At 39.6% G+C, this 17,271-nt stretch overlaps 2 protein-coding genes across 4 annotated transcripts; one reads left to right on the plus strand and one right to left on the minus strand.

Moving 5' to 3' along the window:
• Nucleotides 1–2: 2 nt before the first annotated feature.
• Nucleotides 3–13,373, minus strand: st8sia5 (ST8 alpha-N-acetyl-neuraminide alpha-2,8-sialyltransferase 5). Of its 3 annotated transcripts, XM_077737421.1 has the most exons (9): nt 12,865–13,373; nt 9,557–9,664; nt 9,190–9,285; nt 6,375–6,467; nt 5,193–5,279; nt 3,900–4,044; nt 3,465–3,577; nt 2,462–2,554; nt 3–2,393 (listed from the first exon to the last, which is right to left on the minus strand). In XM_077737421.1, exons 1-9 carry the CDS (start codon nt 13,098–13,100, stop codon nt 1,931–1,933), a joined length of 1,434 nt encoding a protein of 477 aa, XP_077593547.1. In that variant the 5' UTR covers nt 13,101–13,373; the 3' UTR covers nt 3–1,930. The 3 variants fall into 3 exon arrangements, with proteins under 3 accessions (XP_077593547.1, XP_077593548.1, XP_077593549.1); XM_077737422.1 differs by lacking the exon at nt 9,190–9,285; XM_077737423.1 differs by lacking the exons at nt 9,190–9,285; nt 9,557–9,664.
• A 1,176-nt stretch (nt 13,374–14,549) lies between these two features.
• rpl37 (ribosomal protein L37) lies at nt 14,550–17,062 on the plus strand. The gene is made up of 4 exons (XM_077737018.1): nt 14,550–14,718; nt 15,261–15,396; nt 15,804–15,888; nt 16,949–17,062. The coding sequence occupies exons 1-4, from the start codon at nt 14,716–14,718 to the stop codon at nt 17,016–17,018; spliced, it is 294 nt and encodes a 97-aa protein (XP_077593144.1). The 5' UTR covers nt 14,550–14,715; the 3' UTR covers nt 17,019–17,062.
• The last annotated feature ends 209 nt before the right edge of the window (nt 17,063–17,271 follow it).

Genomic DNA, 17,271 nt, shown 5'->3' on the forward strand with positions numbered 1-17,271 from the left:
AGTCCTAGCAACCAATGTTATGGGACAACCCCTCAAAAGCTTTACTCCTCCTACACCCATTGTTGCAATGCTTAAGGACTTCCTGTACGTGGCTCCAGTTTTTTTTATCTAGGTCTACGATGTCTTGTGTGTCTTGTGTCTGTCATGTTACTGCAACCAAGAAATTTCCTGAATACGGGATGAAATAAAGTTCTAACCTAACTTTATTTCTGTGGTTACCGCAAGCAATATCTGATGGACAACTACCATACGACTTTACAGAAGTCTCAAAAAGGATCAACAGGCAGCAGACATCAAAAATGGTGAAGCGGTGAGCCTATGGAATATCTTAATCGGACACCCTAGGAGTGTATTAATATACACAAAGCTGAAAAAACAACCAGATTCCAATGATTCCAAAACAAGCGGAACTTAAGGCATCACTCTCAACTATGTTTCTAAAATAAACAAGCATACAGGTGTGTTCCCTTAAGGTAAGGTGAAGGCAATACTAACTACAGTCTTCCTTCGATTATCGCAACTTCATTTTTCTCTGCTATTAATTACAGTGGTACCTCAAGATACAAGTACCCCAACATACGAGCAATTTGAGATACGAGTAAAATTTCGGGCAAGTATTTATCTTGAGATACGAGACAAATTTTGATATACGAGCATACAGTGGACGCGAGAGGCTGCTCATAAAAACATCATGGGAACTGTGTCTCTCCCGACAACTCCCTCGTGTAATGTCTACCTGGTCGCAACTCCCTCGTGTGATGTCTCTACGAGCACTGGGCGGAGCATTGTATTTTTTCAGTGTTTTTTTTTCCTGATAGTCAGTGCGAATGGCGTATATATACTACTTCTCGTTGGCAAGTGGTCGTGCGTTATCCTATTGTGAGGACATTTGTGTGCATCATTTTGGGAATATTTTGAAGGGAAGACAAAAGCAAACAACCCTCGACGGGTTGCATCGGAGGGTGGAGGCGGGGCAAATAGAAACCACTCCCCTGTTTTCCGCTTGCTACTAGGACTCAGCACTGAAGTAATTAAAATATGGTTGATCCTACTTTGCGATTTTTTGATTATCACGGCCATGTCTGGTCTCTATTAACCACAGTTTTTGAGGGATTACTGCAGTGAGCTTTGGCAGAATTTCTGTCTAAAAAAAAATCTCATGGTTGCATTTCATGGTGGGGCCTGTTCTGATAAGGCCACTGGAAATAGGCCAATTTAAAATATTCACCCTATAAATAAATGTAGGGAAAGAAGCTATTGATTACAAAAGTAGACAACTGACTGCTGAGTTTTGAAATGTTTTTGAAATTGTTTTGTTTAAAAGCCAGAAAAGTGTCAGGCTTGTTTTTTGACACAAACAGGGAAAGATGCCATGCTCGCCGTACATAGACGAGTATGGCGAGGAGTACGGAAACGAGTAAAAAAAAAAAGAAAAATCTGTACATCGGCGTCACTAGAAAACATCACAGGAACAACATCAACATCACATGAAAACCACAGTGAAAACCTAGCCTGGTGTGGCCACAGAGCTACAAAATGGTGTCCATTAAAGCCAAAAGCCTTCAGTGGAACCTTCTTGAGAAGATATCTTCCCTCAATTTGATGAAAATTGAAAAATAGACTGGGAAGATCCTTTCTGATGAAGATGACATTCCAATTCGAAGGTTCCACTGCTGGGAGCTCAATGCAGGGGAGGAGAACGTGGTTGCTTGTCACATGACCCGGTTGTCAAAAGGGCGGTGATGCATCATATCAGTATTGAAATCGACAATCGCTTAGTCCCGGAACGCTTTAAGCTCGTATCTTGAGGTACCACTGTAATAACTAAATGATTATTCAGAGATTGTTGATTGTAATATGTTCACCAAATAGTAAAAAATAGTGACAACCAACCCCACTCTCCACTACTTTAGGGGTGGGGACCACGCCCTCACGTGCACGGCCCCGTGTGAACGCGTACAATGCCACGAGCGTGCATGTGGATGAAGTTAAAAATCTCATGCGGCATAGCGTGGAAGCCCGGCACCGGTTTGACGTTGTCGTAGTAGTGATGCGTGATGAAGATGCCCGACGGGTTCATAGGGAAGGCCCAGAAGCCGTAGAGGTGCACCTCCTCGCACATTTCCAGAGCTGCAGTCACGAGCATGAGGCCGCTGCTCAGGCGTTTAGCCCTCACGCCCTGTACCGCCCAGAAACGCTCCACGTTGTGTAGATACTGTGGGTGGAAGAAGAAGACCGCCCTCCGTGAGTCAAAGTCGTCCAGCATGTACTTGACTCGGAAAGAAACGTCTGTGTTGCGTGTGTTGTAGAACGCCGGGAGGACCACCGAAGAGTTCTCGTAATTCTGCAGGACGTCGTAGAAGGGACGCCGCCATTTCTCCAGTTTCTGAAACCTGAGGAAGAATGGACGAGGTGCCGATCAGAAAGCGAAAATGGACCTATTCGGAAAGATTGATCGCACCTCCCGATGATAATGCTCGGGTTTACGGTCACCAAGTCCGTTTTCGTGCCCACGTCAGCGGTGTATTTCTCACTGATGGGTGGTATGTTGCATCTAGGGCAAAAATGATAATAGTCAACATTGCGAATTGTGTTATAGTTACATCTCTCTATCGTTATTTTATTTCCCACACTATATGTCATACTTTTTTAATCAACTTTGGCTGGACTGACCGACTTGAGCTAATCAGGGGTGCCCAAACTCAGGCACTATTGCGAAAATATAAGTAATTATGAAAATATTATTGAGTGTTTAGCATGTAGGCCTCATAGCTCTGGGCTCCTGGCTTTCAAATCCAGGTCGGTTCACCTGTGTGGAGTTTGCATGTTCTCCCCAGGCCTGGGTGGGTTTTCTCCAGGTACTCCGGTTTCCTCACACATTCCAAAGACATCCATGGTAGGCTGATTGGACACTCTAAATCACCCCTAGTTATGGGTGTTAGTGTGCTATTGCCCTGTGATTGGCTGGCCATAGATTCATGGTGCCCCCCACCTCTGACCTGAAGTCAGCTGGGATAGGCTCCACCCCCCCCCTGCAACCCTAGTGAGTTCAGGAAATGAACAAATGATGTGGCCTGCAGTTGAAGCTTAATTCAACCTACATTCTGTTGCAGTTTTAACACTAGATGTCAGTGACATAAACAGCGCCTGTCCAGGGGCTCAGAGGTCAAAACTTTACACCCATGAATGTCCAAAATGGTCCTCAAGACCCAGCGCGGTGGCCGGTTTTGCAGAAGGATTTCGGCAGAAGAAAGGTAAAAACAAATGTTTCCTAAGAAATCAATTAAATATTAATGAATGTTAATGTATCAGCAAGGTACTCTCTATCTGCAGACCCTCAATATCAAGTGACTCGAACTCTCTCCAAGTTGTAAAGACGGCCATTGTTTCACAGTGGACTTTAAAATGGAAAGTGGCTTAACAATGGGATGTCGCAAAGAAGAAAATGTCATTTAGTTTTCTACCTGAACACAAAATCTGCCGAATCTATCTCCTTTCCGCAGTTGCTGTTCTTGATGATACCGCCATTTCCAATAACGGCACATTTTTTGAACTGGGATTTGGAATACGGCATATCCTAGAAGATGATGGCAGACGTAGATAAGTACTCTCGCAGTTCAATTGAATGAGCAAGATGCACTAATAAATTGAACTAACATTCTGTAATTCATAATTCACTGTTAAAAAAAATCTGAAGAAATACATAATACAACTACATTTGAACTTGCCAATATTCTGTCAAAACCAATCACTCTATCCTCTCATCTATCTTAGGTAAGAGACTCAATTAAAAAAGAAATCTGATTCATTTATAATTTTGCATTGAATTGATCATTTAATAAAAATAAGTGATTATTAAGTTATGTTAAATAAGTTTTTAAAGCCAAACTATCACTCACATCTGGGAACATCTTGAAGACTTCGGTAGTGATGGACAGGACGTCGCTGGTGCCCACCTCGTACCGTAACTTGGTACCGGCGGGGGTGTTCTTCTTGGTAGTGAACAGGAAGGAAGGAGCATTGCAGCAACGAGACAACGACATCCTGAAACGAACCACAAATCCTTATTTCAGTTGCAGTAAAAAATATACAGCAGGACTAACTCTAAATGGCTCAAACTGCATACAAAAGGCAGAAATACATGCTTTTATTTTGACGCTGGTGCCGTAAAACCAGAGTTTTGTGTGCTTTACAGCACTTTGCATACTTTTCTTTCTTTCTTTGCATTCATTTGCCCCCCTCACAATCAAAATGTTATGGACATCTAATATCCTCCAACAAGTTAACAAGGACGTGACCAGAAAATACCCTCAAATCAACAGTTAATAACCTGGAAATTCCCCTGAAATCAACAGCTAGTGACCAATGAACAGGGAGTAGCAAGAAAATGTCATAAAATCAACAGGAAATGATCCAAAATTAACAAGAAATGACCCTAATGTTACCCCAATGAGTGAACAATGAGGCGACCAAAATATGCCCCAAAATGAATAGAAAGCAACGTGGGAATGCCAGCAAATTAACAGGAAACGATCCATCCAATTGACATAAACAGTCCCCAAAAAAAAAGAAGTGACTCGAAATGAATTTAAAAAATGCCTCAAAATCAACAGCCTGTCATCATTCAACAGGAATTTCCCCAAAAATATCTGAAAAGTAGAGGAAGTGATTCCAGAATGGCCCAAAAATTCCCCTATTAACGATGATAGACATCCAGTTCACATAAACTGGGAGAACTAGCATGGGAATAACCCTCCATTGCTATTTACAGCACTAGACATCCAATCCATTTTGACTGGAGGGGCAATAAAGGCAGCCAATGAGTTAAAAAAAGTGACCAAAAAATGCCCCAAAACCAACAGAAATGACCATAAAATCAACAGAGTAAACAGGAATTGCCTGCTTGACATCAGGCAGTGATTTATTAACAGTAAATGGCCATGAAATGATTAAAAATGGACAGGATATGACCCGGGAAAGCCCCAATATGTACAGGGAGTGATTCAAAATAAACTCCATTGAGAATAATACATTTCCAAGTCACTTTTTGGAGGACAAGCTGTAAATGCTCATATTTATGCACCAATGCCAGTCAGTGAATCAATTTATTTGACCAGAAATGAATCAATTTCAATGTTTCTAAAGAGAAAATATTGTGCATGCTGTTATGCTTCTTTGCCAGTTGATCTTACTTGAAATTGCTGGTCTGCTCCTTGCTCTGCTCCCACTTACACACCTGTAGATTACGCCATCTCTCAAACAGATCCGAAGTTTTGACCCTGGCAGACAGGCAGAAAGACGTGGAATGGGGAAGTGATGGAGTATTTTGCAATTATTGCTTCTACAAAAGGGGGTAAATGCAAGAAAAAAAGACAGGGCCGTTATAAAAGACGTGGGTAAAAGACTGGCGAGTTAAAAAATGGAGCAGCAAAATCTCACTGATTTTTCCGCCCAAGATAAAGAGGCTTCATTTAGTGCTGCTGAAAATAGAATGCCCTTGAACTGATTTGTCGGGGAAGTGACAGCAAAACTATTGGCTTGCGGCCTGTAATACAACAGGAAACAATTCATTAGAATCTGCTGGGGGTTTTCTTATGAATGTAAGGCTTTCAAGGTTTGGACTTTATTTTTTACTTCCCATTTCTGACGGTAATGAACAACACTGCCACTAATATTAAAGTGTGGCCATGTTTTTTTTTTTCTTCTCTGACCATTGACAGCCTGTTATGTTGTTTTTTTAGACTATAGTTATCTAAAAAACAATATTGTTAACAGAAGCCTTTTAAGCTTATTGTCCATTTTCCTATTGCCACTTTAACATTTGTTGGTAATTGGTTTCTAAAGAATCAAAAAGTGTCTTCCTAAAAATGTGAATTTTACACACCAATGCGATTTATATGTTGTTGTTTTTATCTTCATTGTGTATTCTTTGGCTGGTGCGACTTATACTCAGGTGCGACTTATAGTCTGAAAAAGACATTGCGTTTTATGTTTTGTCATTATAAAACAGTAAACTGTTATTTTGGTTTATCTATTTATTCATGTTTGTCTATATATAAATATCCTTTTTTTTATCTCCACAGGCATACTATAATCATACCTAAGTGAAAATTATTTTTATATACTACTAGCTTCACACATTATAGCGTAAAAAAAGTTAAAGGGCAAAAGAAAATGACTAAAATTCACTTAGTATGTGCTTTCAATAGAAGTAACAAGACACAATATGGTTTCCATCTAAGATTCACTTTTAAGTACAAGAGAAGACTTATCCAAATATTAAGTAATTTTTTTGCAAAAAGCACCATGTTGGAAATGAGTATTATTTTTTATAACCGAAATATTTCAGACACTGATGCAAAGAACTCACTCACATTGTCAAGACTTTGACGTCCATAATCTCCTGCCTGAGTTCTTTACATGTTGTCGAGTTGTACTCGAAGGGCCCGTCGTAGTTTCCCAAATACCTGAAGGCATAATTCATACACAGTCACCGGAACAAGCATCAGTGCGATTAAATAGTAGCTCGATTAAGTATTAAACTGTGGAAAAAACATAGCCAAATTCATCTCGCTCAATGAGATATGCCAACGTTAAAGAATATCACAATACATTTGTGAGATTTTTACTGATTTCAATGTTTCTATTTATTCAATCCAATTAGTAAATGGCTTTAAATGTCTTCAGTTTGCTGGATACGATTGCGGCTATTTATCAAGCAGCATTGGCATTTTATATGATGTAAACAACATGTTTTCAGGTAAGTATGACCCTCACGCAACCATATTTTGGTAACTCTCTGCTCTGGCTATATGACAGATGACCTTTAATTTTTTTTGTGCCTTTTGGCCTAAAACAACATACAGTGGTACCTCGACATACGAGCGCCCCGACATATGAGCAATTATAGATACGAGTACAATTTCGAGCAAACATTTATCTTGAGATAAGAGGCAAATTTTGATATACAAGCAGACAGTGGACTTGAGATGTTGCTCATAAAAACATCATGGGAACTGTCTCTCTCCCTGCAATTCTCTCTTGTAATGTCTCTGGTCACAATTCCCGATTTGTAATGTTTCTGCTAGCAATGGGCAGAGCATTGCATACATACGAGCTCAGTCCTGGAACCTATTTAGCTCATATATCGAGGTACCACTGTAATTCAACCCAAACCGCCAAAATTGTTGCTACTAGGCCCATTAGGTCTGTGTTTTATGCAGTAATAAGAAAAGTGATCGAATAGAATTACATTCGCAGAGTAAAGTGTGGATGGCTGGATGATGTTACTGCAACATGTCACAGGGCTGTGCATGGTGGCAAAATGCGATGAGAGTTTGAACGGGGGGAATGGAGACCAAAGAACACAAGGAACTACACAAAGGAAGGGATGCATTGAAAGGAACAAGATGCAGGATAGAATATCGCACAAATCAATGGTGTCACTGGTTTTTCTACATCCACCTGATGATGCGTTTCAAGAAAAGAGGCAATTGGAAATCCTTATTCATCAACTCTACATGGTTGTCATGGTTAAATTTAAACGTTTGTATCATTGTGAAACCAAACAACTACAAAATGACTTTAATCTCATAATATTAGAATTTGAATCTTGCAAAATTACAATCTATTATTTAATGTTTTTACTATTCTGCTTTTAATCTCGCGATATTAAGATTTTTCTCTCCGAATATTACAATTCCAAAACCTCAGGACACCAGCTTACTCTAAGTTATGTAAATTGTGTATTCCTTAAACCTCCAATAATGGAGAGAATTATGTTAAAAACACAAAGAAACGACAGTGCTTACGAGTTTGGGTGTCTTGTGATGTCAGTTATACGACATTTAAAAAACAGTTAGAATGTAACACAGTCACGCTGGACAATAAATACAGTTTGGCAGGCAGTTTGTATTCTGACCGAGAAGTGTCCTGCAAACTACACAGCCCAAACCCTTTTCAAAAAGAAAAACACACAAATATAAAGTGCCACAACACAAATGTCAATTCTAAATGCTTTGCAAGAATTAGCAAAGGGCTGAATGCAAAAAGCAACGACTAGAATGCAAATAGGTGCAACCTGAATGCAAAAAATCACAGCAAGGATCCAAGAACTGACCCAGAAGAGGCCCATGGATGTACATTTTAGGACTACAATTCCCACTCTGCCGCTGGCTCACAAAGCAATCAGTATTAAACTGATAGTGCCTCATTACATTCGTGCTTTGGCCAGTTTGTGTTCATGTTGTGGCAATTGGGGTTCGTGTTGTGACTTTTTTTGCATTCAGGATAGGGTTGTGAGTATTTGCTTTTGTGTTGTGTCTTCTTGCATTTATGCTTTGGTCAATTAGCATTCACATTTTTCTTTTGCAAAGCATTAGGAATTGGTGTTGTGGAAATTTCCATTCATGCTTTTTTCTTTTTGCAAAACATTTGGATAATAATGCATTTAGCCTGACACTTTTAGCCACCATGAATTGTACTGGATGAAATAGTACTGGAATTGATAAATATCTGCCTTCCTTTTTCTCAATTAATTAAACAATATTCTTTCCGTTTTCTTGCAAGTAGTAAAGGTCTTGATCGCATGAGGTTTAACAACTTTCAAGTAAGATAGCATTTTTAGGAGTTCCTATTCTGCCAATGCGAGAATTCCACCCAACGGAACAACAAGAAACCAAACTGGGAACCGAATGTGCTTTTGAATACGTACAATTTGCATCCGTGCCGTGTTGGGTCCCTCCTAAAAGACATTTTGTTGACTCTATCAAAGAGCTTTCAGGAAAGCCTCATGACATTAATAGGGGGGTTAAAAAACAGGGTGTTAAATCTGGGAGACAATGCAGATGTGAAGAAGGGCAGGCACGGATAGGCGTGTCCACAAGTATCCACACTATGTACATGGCATACACACAAGAGCTGCGCAGAACACGACAAAAGGCATTGGGAGGATGGGTGCTGGATGGGATACAAATGGGCGCATTGACTCCCCCGGTTTCCGGGGTGGGAATGACGGGAGGCGTTATTCAGGGTCAAGGTGGACGGAATCATGCAAGAGAGCAAATCTGGAAGTGCAACCACGACAGGGGGGGTGGGAATCATTTCTAAACCCTTCAGACCAATGAAAAAAAAAGAGAGGCATTCTGGGGTTTCTGTGAATGTACTACAAATGCCTTCAAACGGGCCTACCTGTGAGAGCGTTTGTTTTTCTTCTTAATATCGGCTAGGCAGGGTGTGACTATTATGGAGATCTTTGAATCTGGCTGAAAATGCTGACGGAAACATCTGTCAACATGCAGACAGGTTAAGAGTTAAAGTGTAATATCGCCACGCTAAGTAAGAGCTTGCAGACTTCATAACAGAGAATGAAAAATAGAGCAAATGTGCTATATTGTTCATCTGAGGAGTTCTGCTGCTAAGTCCAAGCATGCAAGTGTATGCTGCGTGTGTGTGTGTGTGTTTGCGTCCGTGTGGGATGTGTGACCTAAAATTACAGCTCACTCTGTTCTCTCTAAGGCGTGTGTGGTGCATTCAATGACGCTTGGGAACGAGGTACCTTTTCCTTCCATTTCTGGCGGGCTTCAGAGATCCGTCATCGGAGAAATTAATGGGACCGCTCCAATTTCCTGTCTCGTCCCCTTTGAGTCGGCTAAACTGTTGCGCACTAGTAAGAAAATGAGTCAGTTTATTTGAGTTGTTGTCCTCTGTGTTTTCTGAACCGTGCAGAGAACAGAAACTCCAAGCATACTGTAAACATGGTACGCAAACAAACACAAACACGCTTAACACACTGAGATTGAACAGATGTTTGCCTCAAGAACACAGTGAAGGGAAGACATAAATATGTCTTGTTTGAGCTGGATGGGATTTTGCTATCTGTCAACTGGAGGCAGTGTGTTTGTTCAACTTGTTTGCCATTAGAACGCTCTTGATTTAATAAGGAATACCATATTTTCTCCCATATATGCCGTAATTGTCTCTAAAATAAAGATAACTGAATTGAGGGTAGGGCTTATATGCGCACAAATTAGGCTTGACATGCACAAAACGCCAGAACACAAGACAATGCGGCCGATACGGTAATTTATTTACAAATAGAGAAAGGATAAATGAAAGATAAAATACTTAACTAAATTTATTTTGACGTCTATGAATGAAAGTCAAGAAAAAAATTAACTGTATGTTGCATAAAACGTTAAAAAAAACTCAGGCCCCTGCCATTTTCTTACCTAGGGATAAGTGATGAGTATGTTAATATTTTAGTCCTTTTTTTCTGTTTATGTTTCATATGTACTGTTAACGGATGCACTTTTTTATATGTATCGTATCATGTGCTAAACCGGCCCATCTGTCGAATATTTAAAGACAATGTGGCCCCCGGGCCCAAAAGTTTGCCCACCCCTGCACTAGACTAATGGCGATACATCAATAGGAAATAAAGCCTTCATATAGCATGAATTGCATGCTAACAGCAATTATTTGTGATGTATTATTTGAGTGCATTATATGATGACTCGCTTCGTGCTGAAACATTCTGCATTTTAGCGTTATAGTAAATCCTCTAAGCTAATGCAGTAATCTGAGTGTATGCAGTATCATAGCCTGGTGTCGTGATCATTGGAGTTGAAAAAAATTAAAAACCCTCTTGTGACAAAACCCATTCAAACTGCCGTGACTTCCACACGGATTAATAAGAGTATCTTGAATAGAAAATGTAACAAGGCTGCCCACCTCTGGGGCCTCGCTTGTAAGGATGAGCCTGGACGAGAAAAAAAAATGGCTTGCAGCACTTACAATCCTACTCCTGCCTTGAGTAAACCTAATGCAGTCTAAGAGCAGGAAGAAGACTGTTAATAGTACTCTAAGACTGACACATTCTCAGCATCCGCAGACACTTCCTATAATAACTTCCTCCCAAGATTGAAAGCCTTCCCCTTTTATTTGTTCTACACAGGATTGGAATGGAATTAAAAAGTCTGTTTTTTTTAAATTGTATTTATTATTACAATTAACTCATTGCCAGCTATTGATAAACATCCAATCCACTCTGGCTGGGTGAACAAGCCTATTTTATGGAGAGGAACTGTCCAACATAATGAAAGCTGAATTAAAGCTTTTTTTGTCGGCCATATTCGATAGAATTTTTATAACTTTCTGTGGGACCCAGCAGGCAGTAATTGGCCCACAGGCCATAGTTTTGACACCTCTGGGTTAAGATGTAGTTAGTTGAATTACTGGTATTTTGTTCCATTTACACTTTATTGCCAGTTTTTCATGTGTAAGATATACAACATTCCTCTCAGCTTTGCAAGAATAAAAGTTAAATAAAATAATCATGCATTAAAATAGTCTGGCCAATCTAAAATATGTCCATAGTTCCTTAAAGCATGGTTGTGCATGAAGTGAAGTTTTCCATTTTACTGCTATCCCTAAATTAATGCAATCTCCGGTGTGACTTGTAGTATGTTTTTCCCTGTCTCTATTGTGGTCCTTCCTACACTCAGGAGTAATTTATCGTGTAAAAAAAATACAGTACATACTGTGTTTTCTCGCAAATAGGGCCGTACTGTAACTAAAAAAATGATGACTGAATCATTGGTATGGCTTATATGCGCACAATACTAACAGTGTTTTTTGTCATTTGTTGGTTATTTTCAGTTTTGCAGTAAGAAAACAACCATTACTGGATGAATTACTAACCTCCTGATGATATTGATCTTAATAATGAACTTTTGATTCATACAGTATCTCAGAAATACCATGTGCGATGATTTTTCTTAAGATTTTCCCTTCAAAGTAACACACTTGTACTCCCTATTAAAACCATGAATATGGAGGTGAAAATTGTGAATGGGGGTGGCTTCTACGAGAGAAATTGTAAAAATTTCACGATTTTAAGGCATTTTAAGGGTGCGGCTTATACACGTGGCGAGAAAATACGGTACTCCATGACCTGCTTTGACCTTTCAGTCATTGTCACAAGAGAATGACGGCATCACACATACACACGCCTAAGTCCTCCTGTCTTCTATTTCCTCTCCCCCAAGTGTGTGTGTGTGTGCAGACAGACTGTAGCAAAATGGCTGCCGCTGTGCCCATTGGTTTTTCACCTCTCATCCCCATCCAGCCCCCCGCCAATGTCTTTTTCTCCGATGGGCCCAGCGCCACGAGTAACGTGCAGGAAGCTTGAATTCATGAATCTCGCCACTGGGGAGGTTTTCCGATACCATGAATCCGTCTTACAAACCAGCCCGAGGGTAGCGTGGGAAGTGGGGGTGACGGAGTGGGAGCGCGTGTGTTTTGTAAGGGAATTCAGCATATTATGTTTGCTGGGAGTAAACATAAGAGCCATCCCGGATCTGAGGCTTGCAAAGCGCTCCACAGGCCCTCGCTTGGTTTGTATTCTTCTCAACATCTGCTCGTCTCGTACTGAAATTATGAGGTGTGTGTTGTAACACATTAAATTTGGGATTCACTGAGAAATAAACAGAATCGTTGACCTGGCTGAGAAAAAATCAGCATCACTTACACTGGAATATGGCCTCTGTTAGATGTATCACACCAGTCGGAGAAAAACAGAAAATTATAAGAAATAAAGAAGGGAAAACATTACCATACACACCCACAGAGGCTGCTGGTGTGTATGATATGAATGTGATGCTTTACCATCATCAAAACAAACCCCAATGGAAAGAACATTTTTTTATGCCACGGGTGGGGTGGGGATTAAACAGGATGGATGGTCTCTTCTGGCTATTTGAAGAAGAAGAAAAAAACTCCCCTGAAGAAAACATCCATTAAACATTCAAGCCTTGATGCTGTTAACCCTTTAATTCAGGGTTTCCAAGGTGAAAAGACACTTACCTTTTAATGTAGTTTTTCCCATAGAGAATCTGTTGTAAGAGTGTCACGAGTCCAAATGCGCAGATAAACATGAAACAAAGGGAACGATTGCCGAGGATATCTTTACCCGGCGAGGGGTCGATGTATCCGATCTTTCGGCGCAGCATCCGTGGCTGAGGGTGACACCCTGCTCGGTGTCTTTCTCTGTCGTTGATGCATTCAGAACCGGGGGGCACGCGGGTATCTCCTTGGCCCATAAGGACCGCACATTGTCCATTACACGAGCTATCCGCACTGCTTTCAAATCGGGAAAGATCGCTTTGGTATCAGCTGAGGAGACATCTTCACAAGAGGGCGGGGATGATGCAAAGGAAAGGAAATGAAAATGCCAATTACCACTAAATTATGAATCTTATTCAGCAGGAAAAGTGATATCCAATGGAAGTTGGGGCTCTGGACTAAGAAATAAAGGCAAACACTAGCATCTTCTGAGTCATCTCCAAACTGAGCAATGACGCGTGACAGCAATTTTTAAAGGAGGGTGTGCTTTTTGCAGTTATTTAACCACCTTGTGCCGCTAGAGGGTGCCAATCACCCACTCATTTATTTGTTGCTTATTTTTAGCCATAGGACAAGGTTAAATTGTACTTGCTTGCAAGGACAAACTAAGTTGGCATTCTGTGACACGAGTCATACTCGCAATGGATGAAATAAATAAATAAATAAATGTAAAAAGACGCTCTTGATTTATATGCATCTTGAGGTTGATAGTACCCACATTTTTCAAATAGCAAATGTAGAAGCACCACCCATTTATTCAACTCTTTCTGTATTATTAGATATTTACAAAGGGAAATAGTTTACAGCCATGTTTACAGCAACAGACCACACTCAAGGTTTTGAAAACACACACAACAACAACGACAAACCACTGGTTTCAGATTTTTTTTCTCTGGGGGCCGCTATCAGAATTAATGAAGAAACAACTAGAAGTCTGGGCGGCCTAGCGATTGAGTGGTTAGTGTGTCGGCCTCACAGCTCTGGAGTCCTGGGTTCAAATCCTGTGTGGGTTTTCTCCAGGTACTCTGGTTTCCTCCCACATTCCAAAGACATGCATGGTAGGCTGATTGAACACTCTAAATTGCTCCTAGGTATGAGTGTGAATGGTTGTTTGAACTGTATTTTCTGTGATTCAAACCGTATGATGTATTTTTAAATTATATTATAAGTGTTGAAGGCCAGTTTTCTTGTAATAAACAACACAAAAACATTATACATTGAATCATTTTCATATTTAATCTTTTTTTCTACATAAGTTACAAGTTTTGAAGGTGAAATTGAAATTCTCTATTTTTCATTATGACTGTTTCTAAAAAGGTGTTGAGATTTTTTATTCATAATTTATTGTCTTATTTGTATAATTTATAATTATAATGTGTAGAAAGCGCTTTATTTTATTTTGTACCTGTGTCAAATTTGTATGTGGCAGTGACTAAGCCCATAATTGTTGAAAATGTTATGTTTGTTACAAATTAGAGGTACTAAATACAAATCTATTCGAGAGACCGACTAACGCTTTGAGTGCTTCCGGGTCCATCATTTGGCTCAGAAAGAAGAGTTCCTAGGCTGAAAATTATTACGAAAGGGGTTAAAATGTGCAAAAATATGACATACAAGCCCGGTTCTTCTTCATTCCAGTCATTATTATGTGTTATTAGTATTTATTTAGAGGCAAAACAGGGCATATTATTTGTAAGCCACTTTTTCAATAAGGGAACACATTTTCTGTGTGGCACTCAAACTACCACGAACACAATTTGAGAAGACCCTGAGATCTCTTCCGGCCTCTTTTCCCTCGGCTACAGAGCGACAATGGTGAGATTTCAATGCTGGCTATCTAAAATCTCCAAACATCTTGAAAACCTGACGTTAATCACTGTCAAACCACGAATATTTAGTTGTTGCCATAACTCAACTCTTATATGAACTGTGTATATGTATGAATAAAGTTAACATGTGTCATTTAAATAGCTATTTCTTTTACCGAGCTAGTCAGATCATTAGCATTGATATTCGGGTTCCCGTAACCACGTATGAAATTAACCCAAGTCAAAATTGGTAGAGTTACATTTTTCGTCATACTTATTGAAATGTGTTTTGGAGACTGAATTGTGAAGCAAAATTGGATTAGTATGTGCAAATTAGCTATAGCATGTTTGTACTGAGGGGTGTATTCTAAAGCCTACATTTGATACTCAATTACTAAATCAAACACTTGAAGGCTTATTAAATGTTCGTTATTCATTGATGTTCTTATATGTTTAAACTAGAGATGTTACTACGTAATTTCTAGTATTCTTCAGTTTCTATGAATGAATGGTCTCTTAAGGCTTGTGTCCTTTCAATTTGTCTTGCAGACGAAGGGAACATCCTCCTTTGGTAAGCGCAGGAACAAGACGCACACTCTGTGCCGTCGTTGTGGCTCCAAAGCTTACCACCTGCAGAAGTCCTCCTGCGGCAAATGTGGTTACCCCGAGAAGCGCAAGAGAAAGTGTAAGTCGACATTTTTCTTCATCTTGAGCCGTGGCTCGCTGATCACTCCGACTTAACGTCCCCAAAACCTATTGCCCGTTATCTCAAAACAACTTTAGGGTTGACGTTGCAGTAAACCCAAGCAACAGAACGATTTAAATCTTGTGATATCAAAATATGGACTCAGAGCTGCCAACTACCCCGAAAATTTAGTTCACGACGGATAAGCAATGCAAACTTCGAGACTCCTGACAACCTCCCTAAAATCCAGAAATCAAAAACATTTTCACCGAATTATTTTTTGAAGCAACCATTTCAGAAAAGTGCCAAGTTTCCAATTTTAAATGCCTCAAAATTATTTTCCGTGGCACATCTGACCATTGCTTGGTTGGGAAAGACTGAAGCGGGCATTTTATTTTGTTTTCTAGACAATTGGAGTGCCAAGGCCAAGAGGAGGAACACCACTGGCACCGGTCGTCTGAGGCACCTCAAGGTTGTGTACCGTCGATTCAGGTAAGTTTTACTACAGGTGGCGAATGCAATATTTGCAGAATCGTATTTGTTAGTGGGGGAAGAGTTTCTTCTCATGCCTTGGAAGCGCGTATAAAATCCACTAAGTATGGAGGTACCTAATTTGATATCCTAATCAGGAATGTCGTTTTCGAGAGGTGGGAATTTTTTTTTTAAATTGATTTGTCGGTGTATCTTAGTTTCGTGAACCCAAAATAAAATTTCAAATATACAAATTTATATTCAAACATGGCTTTGGAGTTCATTTTTTACAGTGTTGTGTGAAAATATATTTCAACAAGTTGGGTTATAAAAAATGATTTTGTTTCCCACCCAAAATTTTGTCGACAATTTCCTCCCCTCCCAGTTTTAAGGGGGCACTGAGAACAATAGGTGAGGAAGCTAAAAGGGTGTGTTCTATTTTTTGGCGATATATTTAAAATCCCATTGCAATATTTGTAGACAACTTCATATAAATTTGTCTTTGCAACATGGTTGTTTTAAAGAGCTGAAAGTTGGGCTCAGAGCCTAGACAATTTTGGCAAATGTGCCTCTTTAAAAGTGTAAAAACAAAAAAAAAAGTTGTGTTGGAAAAACAAGCTTAAAAATGTTGCACCAAAATGCAAAACATTAGTTTTAAATGATGATTCAATTTGTTTCTATCTTAAGAAAAACTTAGTTAAAAGTTTTTGCAATTTTTCGCAATAAAAAATAACTTAAATTCATGAGCTCTATTCATTTCCTTGGTTGGGCTCTAAAAATTAAATAGGCGAGTCCAGTCAATATGGTGCACGTGTTTACACTCTTTAAAGGAATATTTAAAAAGGCTGTTTTCCCAAATGGTTATGAAAGGCTTAAATGTTAACGCAAACCATACTTTCCTTGAATGGAAGCCATACTCGTTTTTGGTTCTGTTTTTTTGCTCACCCACATTGGATTTGGCCAATTTTGTTGAAACTGTTGCATTGAATCATCATTGTAAACATTATTTAATCCACTCTGAAAGTCATCTGAACTGTGTGATATCTGTTTCTGTCCAACCCCCACCCCTGCTATTTTCCAGAAATGGATTCCGGGAAGGTACCACCCCCAAGCCTAGACGCGCTGCAATGGCTGCCTCCAGCTCCTCCTAAAATATACACATTTTTGTTTAAATAAATGTGACCAACAGACAAAAGTTTGTTCTCTTCTTGTTGATTACAAATCACGTTTTCTTTTTCCCCCCGGTTGTTTGACAACTTTGCTTTCTCTCTCCCTCAAGAAGGCCCACGTGTTCCACTATCTTAAGATATAAAAATGAATGTTCATAGGAATGTACTTTCTGTAAATCTCAAGTGTTCTCTACCAAGTTGACCAAAGATAACAATGCATAAATTATGTCCTAGT

The sequence above is a fragment of the Stigmatopora nigra genome, chromosome 17, assembly GCF_051989575.1.
Source record: "Stigmatopora nigra isolate UIUO_SnigA chromosome 17, RoL_Snig_1.1, whole genome shotgun sequence".
NCBI classification, from domain to species: Eukaryota; Metazoa; Chordata; class Actinopteri; order Syngnathiformes; family Syngnathidae; genus Stigmatopora; species Stigmatopora nigra.

Excerpts from the sequence above, each read along its gene's own strand:
- st8sia5 (XM_077737421.1), bottom strand. The coding sequence starts at position 13,100 with ATGGGCCAAGGAGATACCCGCGTGCCCCCCGGTTCTGAATGCATCAAC. Across the intron at positions 9,665-12,864 it reads GGGAAAAACTACATTAAAAG|TGCGCAACAGTTTAGCCGAC; the intron begins GTAAGTGTCTTT and ends TTTTCTTACTAG. Across the intron at positions 2,394-2,461 it reads CCGAGCATTATCATCGGGAG|GTTTCAGAAACTGGAGAAAT; the intron begins GTGCGATCAATC and ends ATTCTTCCTCAG.
- rpl37 (XM_077737018.1), top strand. Across the intron at positions 15,397-15,803 it reads CGAGAAGCGCAAGAGAAAGT|ACAATTGGAGTGCCAAGGCC; the intron begins GTAAGTCGACAT and ends TTTGTTTTCTAG. Across the intron at positions 15,889-16,948 it reads GTTGTGTACCGTCGATTCAG|AAATGGATTCCGGGAAGGTA; the intron begins GTAAGTTTTACT and ends GCTATTTTCCAG.